The sequence below is a fragment of the Haliaeetus albicilla genome, chromosome 10 (genome assembly GCF_947461875.1).
Source record: "Haliaeetus albicilla chromosome 10, bHalAlb1.1, whole genome shotgun sequence".
NCBI lineage: Eukaryota > Metazoa > Chordata > Aves > Accipitriformes > Accipitridae > Haliaeetus > Haliaeetus albicilla.
The window spans coordinates 34,047,371-34,053,959 of NC_091492.1; the positions used below are offsets into that span (position 1 = coordinate 34,047,371).

At 47.1% G+C, this 6,589-nt stretch overlaps 1 protein-coding gene across 1 annotated transcript; it reads left to right on the plus strand.

Moving 5' to 3' along the window:
• The first annotated feature begins 289 nt into the window (after positions 1-289).
• RAN (RAN, member RAS oncogene family) lies at positions 290-6,170 on the plus strand. Its single transcript, XM_069794922.1, has 7 exons — positions 290-442; positions 1,442-1,484; positions 2,430-2,514; positions 2,605-2,730; positions 3,783-3,970; positions 4,556-4,726; positions 4,835-6,170. The coding sequence occupies exons 2-7, from the start codon at positions 1,449-1,451 to the stop codon at positions 4,877-4,879; spliced, it is 651 nt and encodes a 216-aa protein (XP_069651023.1). The 5' UTR covers positions 290-442; positions 1,442-1,448; the 3' UTR covers positions 4,880-6,170.
• Positions 6,171-6,589: the final 419 nt, after the last annotated feature.

Below are 6,589 nucleotides of genomic sequence, written 5' to 3' on the forward strand. Positions count from 1 at the left end.
AGCCGGGGGCTGGCGCCGGGCGGGAGGCCGTTCAGCGGGCCGCAACCCGCTGCGGCCGCCCGCGGGGCGTGCGCGCCCTCCTGCCCGCGCCACAAAGGAACCGCTCCCCTTTCAGCCGGCGGGCTGACTCTCGCCCGGCCGCTGCCGCCCGCGGAGGGGCAGGACCGAGCTGCCCGTCGCGCTCAGGGGACGAGCGGCCGGCGGCGGACAGGGGACCCCGCCCCCCCGCAGCCGTCCCACACCCGGGGTCGGCGGCCGAGGGACGGCTGAGGTGCCGCGCGCCTGGCGGCCTCCCGCCCAGCCCTTTACCACGTGACGGCCGACCCCTCCCCCTCCCTGTGGCCGCGCGGCGTCGCTCTCCGGGTATTTGAACCGCGCTTCCGCCATCTTCACAGCGCCCAGTCACCGGAGGGAGCGACGCGGAGAGCAAGCCTCGGGAAAGGTAACGGGGTCGGGGCGTCCTCCTCTCCCTCCCGGAAGCGGGTGGGGGGGAAGTGCGGCCGCTTTAAGGAGCGCGAGCGGCGGGGACGGCGGCCACCGTTAGTTGCCGCCCAGGAGCGGGGGGTAGGGGGTGGGCTGGATTGCGGCGAGGCTGGGCCCGAGCGAGCGTTGCGGCCGCGGTGCCCGACCCGTGCCGCGTCCTTTCTTCCCCTCGCCCCTCGGCCCGGGAGAGGTAGGAAGGCAGGAGCCGCCCTCTGCGCCGTCCCGGCCGAAAGGGCGGGAGAAATCCGGGCGGAGAAACGGCGCGGGGCCTCCGGCGGCCCGAGTCGGCGGGGGGGAGGGGAGCTGCCGCGCGCTGCTCAGTCATGGTGGCTCACGGCGGGGAGGGCGCGTCAGGCCCGCTGGTGGGGGCCCGGGGGGGGGGAGGCCGGGGCCCGGCCGGGGGAAGGCCCCCCCGGCGGGGAGCCCCGCGGGACTTGCTCTGGGCCCTCCCGATCGGCAGGTCGGCTCTCGCGAGGGGCGGGTTGGGGAGGCCTTTCCGTGGCGCGAGGCTGGGGTGGGCCCGCGCAGGGGCGTCCGTTGGGGGCCGCGGCCTCGGCCGCTCCCTCCGTTTCGGAGCCCGAGAGCCAAAGGGGTGCGGCGGCGGCAGCAGCAGCAGCAGCCTGCCGTTATGGGGCTTCAGGGGTGGGCGGGGAGGCGCCGCCGCCATTACCGCGCGCGCTCCCGCCGCATGTGGGGAGACGTGGAGGCGCTTCCTGCCCCATGAATGGGCCCGGGACCACGCGCGCCGTAATGCCGGGAGGGGGGGCGGGGGGGTGGGTGGGGGGGATAGCGGCGGCGTGGGCTGAGCCCCGGCCCCTCCGCCGGCGGCGCTGAGTGGCGCCCGGAGCACGCGCCTTCGGAGGCGGTTTGGGAACTGGAAACGGCGCCCGGCCCCTTCCGGCTGGGCCTTGAATCGGCTCGCCTGTTGTGAGCTCACATGCTTCCATTTCCCCTGCAGACCCAGCATGGCCGCCCAAGGAGAGCCCCAAGTGCAGTTTAAGGTAAGGGAGTGGTTCAGTCGTTTGTTGGTTTTTTGTTTGCTTCCCCCCCCCCCCTTCAGTAGGAAAGTAGCACGAGCGACTCTCGAGTGCCAACGTGGATGGTAGGTTTGGTTTTCAAGTGCTGGTCTTCCCTTAACGGTGCCGTTAGTCTGTCGTTGTGCTGCATATCACTGGTACAAAAGGACTCCATTGCACCGTGTCAGTCTGGTGCTATTTGTAGTTTGGTGTAATAAATTTTAGTGATACTTTGCCTACAGAACGATTTTGAAATTTCGGAAGTGAAGCTCACAGCAAAAAGTGCTTAGAGTGAATTGGAATAGTCTGTTTTCTATTGCGTATTAATTGTTTAGGGAAGAAAACTTAAAATGTTTTGGAACAGCATTTTGTGATGTTTTGTGGGTGGCTGGCTTTTTTTTTTTTCTTTTTTCTTATCTTAACAGCCAGGAAACCTTAAGACTGCTTCATGGCAGGTTGTTACTTGAGTTTCTTACAATGCTTGGCTAGAATGTTCCAATTGTTAGTAGTGCAGTTGTTTGGTGGGGTTTTGGGGGGTTTTTTTGGTTGTGTTTTTGGGATTTTTTTCAGTTGTAAGATTACGGTGTGTTTCTCCGGTTTGGGTGCTTAAATGAGTTGCTTTCTAAGTGTGGTCACATTCAGGTTGAAAACCCCAGATATTCTTAATTCAGTCACTTGTAGTTTAGCAGAACCATATTCACAATGCATTGTAGCTTTCAGCTACAGGAACTGGATAAGTGTGGCTAGAGTTAGAGCATGATAGGCTTAACAAATTAGGTCCCAGTACAGTGAGTCATTGGGAATTCAGTCTTTTGTTTACAGCATCTTGTAGGACTAATGTCTTTGTAGTAGTAATTCGTATTTACACTAAAATGACAAATAAATCTCTCTAGAAGTGTATTGCTCTGACTTTTTTGCCTTTATCAACAGCTTGTCCTGGTTGGTGATGGTGGTACTGGCAAAACAACATTTGTAAAACGTCATTTGACTGGTGAATTTGAAAAGAAGTATGTAGGTATGTCTGAAGAAATGTTTGAGATACATGTTACAATTAGAAGTGCAATTCATGACTTGCTAACTGCACTGCTTTTTTTCATCACTATAGCAACGCTGGGTGTTGAAGTTCATCCTCTGGTGTTCCATACTAACAGAGGCCCTATTAAATTTAATGTATGGGACACAGCTGGCCAAGAGAAATTTGGTGGCCTGCGAGATGGCTATTACATCCAAGGTAAGATGTGTGTATATGTGGGAATATTCTGTACCTTTTACAGCTCAATCCTTAATTCTATTCATGTTGGCCACTCTGAAGACTGTCAGTGTGGCTTGCAGTGATGAGCTGATTTCTGGGTCTTCAGACTCCTCATGTAGCTTCATGTAGCGATAATTTCCTTTGCTAGGCAGCTTGTGCTGATGTAGGAATATTCTAAGATTGTGTTTCAGTATGCTATTGCAGCCTTTGATATTAACAAAAAGTAATGGTGCACCTTAAATGACAAGATCTTGCTGATGGAATTCAGTGCTCAAGAGGTGAAAGTATGTGCTTCAGTTAGTACAAGCTTATATCTGTGTTAATGTACTGTGCTGAGGCAAGAACTTGGAACACACAAACTGTGAGATTTTTAGATACGATGATGTGGTACATCTCCATGCCAGAGTTTAGTTGTCTTTCTAAAGAACTACTGATAGTGTCCCTTAGTTCTGCTTGGTGAAGCTCTGTTCTGTGTGTACTTCAGTCACTTGCATATCTTTAAAATTTTGCAAGGGATTATTGGAGTTCAGCATTGTTGCTTTTCCTTTAGAAGTATCAGGATCGAGTCAAGCCCCCGTGTTCTTTGAAAAGCTGTTCTGGACAAGAGCATCCTGAGATGTGGACTACAAGCTCTCAACCTACCTGAAAGCTTCAGTGTCTGAGATTAGCTAAATAGGTGTTAACTGATTTCTGTCAAATATTTGTGTCAATCAAAGTGGACTTTTTTAATCCTTGCATATTCTCATACCATGCAACAGCATGTTACTCAGTGGGACAGTTGCACTGTTAAACTAGCTGGTGTTTAAGATTGGGCACTAAAGATGTGACATGGTCGTGGGCTGAGTTCTGTGGGCTTGTGCGTTGAACTTGTTAACAGAAAATGGCCTCTCGGAACTGTGAAGCTGAGAGGGAAAAGTTAATGCAGACACTTAACCCTAACGTGTGACTTCTATGGGTACCTCTTCTGTCTCCCATCTTACAAGCAAGTGCTTACTCTCCTGATGTAACTCTTGACTGTTCTTTTCTTGCAGCTCAGTGTGCCATCATAATGTTTGATGTAACATCAAGAGTTACTTACAAGAATGTACCTAACTGGCACAGAGATCTGGTACGAGTATGTGAAAACATCCCTATAGTGTTGTGTGGCAACAAAGTGGATATTAAGGACAGAAAAGTCAAGGCAAAATCCATTGTCTTCCACAGGAAGAAGAATCTCCAGGTATGTTCGCATGGGTTTGTAGGAATCAAATTTGTTGTGTCTGTTGATTGCAGTTGGGTTCTACACAGTAATTGAGTGTTCTGCCTTTGTCGCTACAGGCTGTAATACTTCAACTTTACATCCTATTGGCCGTTTGAACCTAACTTCAGGGAAAGGGGAAGTGATGATGTTAAAGATGATCATCACTGGTCTTTAGCAGAAGCTATGATAAGTTCTTAAAGAGCTTGTGTGCATTTGGCTTCCACTGCTCAGAATTTCATCAGATGACACAGAAGTGAGACTAAAGTAGGTCAAGTCATAGGAAAAAGATAGATGCACTGTTGCCTCCTGGAAGTTCCATCTGAGATCAGATTGGATCCCTTGCTTTTCAGTTATCAATTTCTGCCTATTTGCCTGAAACTGTATGCTTCTAGACACTTATAACTGTTTCTGAGAGCATAAACAGAAGTCATGCGGTCAAAAAGAATACTAAGGTAAAAGTAGAGTTGATTATGTACATGTTAATGTTGATATGCCCTAAATATCAGTTGGAGATGTCTGTCTTTTTTTTTTAAATAATGTATAATATGTACTTTTTTTTTGCAGTATTATGACATTTCAGCTAAGAGTAACTACAACTTTGAGAAGCCTTTCCTCTGGCTTGCTAGAAAGCTAATTGGAGATCCTAACTTGGAGTTTGTTGCCATGCCTGCTCTTGCACCACCTGAAGTTGTTATGGACCCAGCACTGGCAGCACAGTATGAGCAAGACTTACAGGTAAGTGAGAAAGGGCACGAAGGCCAAGTGTTTGCCTAATAAATAGTGTTTGGACTCGTGGGGCAAATAAGTGAAGAACAGTTCTTAAGTGTAGCTTCTTTGTTCCAGATTGCTCAAACCACTGCACTGCCAGATGAAGATGATGACCTGTGAGGGATGAAGCTGGAGCCCAGCGTCAGAAGTCTAGTTTTATAGGCAACTGTCCTGTGATGTCAGTGGTGCAGCGTGTTTGCCACTTTATTATCTAGCTGAGCAGAACATGTGCTTAATCTTTGGGATGCTGAAAGAGATGAATGGGCTTCGGAGTGAATGTGGCAGTTAAAAAAAAAAAACAAAAAACAAAAAAACAAACAAAACAAAATGGAAAAAAAAACCAAAACAAAAAACTTCATATTTTGGACCTGCATATTTAGCTGTTTTTTGGACTGCAATTACTTCCCCTTTTGAGTTTCAAATATAAGACTGCTGCAGTCACATCAGAGTTAAGAGTGTTAAGTGGTAAATCTTGTTTCTGTCATTCCCATTCTTTTTTGTTTAGATAATAAAGTTGTATTTCAAGTATCTCTAAGCAAGTGAACTTTCATGCATTGTTAGGAAAACTCTTCAAAGTGTCTTCTGCTCTTCAATTGAGGCTAATACTTGGTTGTCTACTGCATTTCTTATTCTCTGTTCTCGTTTTCCTTCCTGCTTCTCATGTTATGCTCCTCTTGCTAAATCAGAGCTAACAGTTAACCCTCCCTTGATTTCCTGAAGCATATAAGTAAAGCACCTGAAGAAAGCTGAACTAACTGCCAGGTAAAACTAAAGCATTGAACACTTGACTGGTAAGTGCGACTGGATCAGTATTCCCATGCAAATGGGAATGTTTGTGGTCTGCAGGGTATCGTGAGAGAAAAGTGTGTAGTTCAGCTTGCATATGCTACCATTAGATACAGTCTCTCAACTCTCTAACTTTTAATATGTTTTACAATATGCCTTCACAGAGCTCTGTATTTTTAGTAGCCAGAAACAAATGGCATCTAGGTCTGTTAGGTGACTTAAAAGCTGTACCTTTGCATGGAACATCATTCAGTAGAGCTATAGCTGATTAAACAAACTCTCTAAGCATCTTAAAATTCACTAACTAGAAAACAGCTGTAGTTTGAGCTAAAAAGCTCTTGGCTACAAAACAGCATATTAACTACAACCACATTTATATAAATATCTAGACTTTACTGTAACTGCACCAAGTTCTTAATTTGAAACTAGCTTATTACAGCACAAATGGTGGAAAATGTCAACTTTTAACACTATCTTGTAGAGATTAATCTTGGTCAATATTAGTACTGCTAGTAAACAAAACTAAGTTTAAGATACCATTTTTCAGTAGTGTTTGAGTACATGAAGCCTTGAACTCTTCAGTTTTGTATTTTTGGTTTCTTAATAAAGTGGAGCATTTCATTTATTCCTTTTAACTTGCATGTTTGTGTACATAACTCCTCCTTGAATTTTTAACTATTCAACTATTCTGGTACATGGTTACAAAAACTGTGCACTATGATGATTACTTCTGCAATACTGTTGTAAAGGAATATTTTTTTTTAAGTTGATGCAAGTTGGAGTTCTGTGGTTTTGGGGTTTTTTTTGTTATTGTTTTGTTTGGGGGTTATGGGGGGGGTGTGTGTTTTTGTTTTTAGCAAGTCAATGAAGCTGAGTTGTGGTATTTAGGACCTGAAACTCATTAATGAAAGTAAGGAATGTCATACACTTGGTTTGTAAAAAGACGAACTCCCACTTAACATTCCATTGAATCTTGCTACATCATCTTGCTTTAACTTCATGTTGTAGGTTCTTGGCTGTAGTGTTTACTAATTTACCTGTGCA

What these genes read in the sequence shown, in the direction of transcription:
- RAN (XM_069794922.1), top strand. Translation starts at nt 1,449, where the DNA reads ATGGCCGCCCAAGGAGAGCCCCAAGTGCAGTTTAAG. An exon ending in ACAGGAAGAAGAATCTCCAG is followed by an intron (nt 3,971 to 4,555) that starts GTATGTTCGCAT and finishes TTTTTTTTGCAG; the next exon opens with TATTATGACATTTCAGCTAA. An exon ending in AGTATGAGCAAGACTTACAG is followed by an intron (nt 4,727 to 4,834) that starts GTAAGTGAGAAA and finishes TCTTTGTTCCAG; the next exon opens with ATTGCTCAAACCACTGCACT.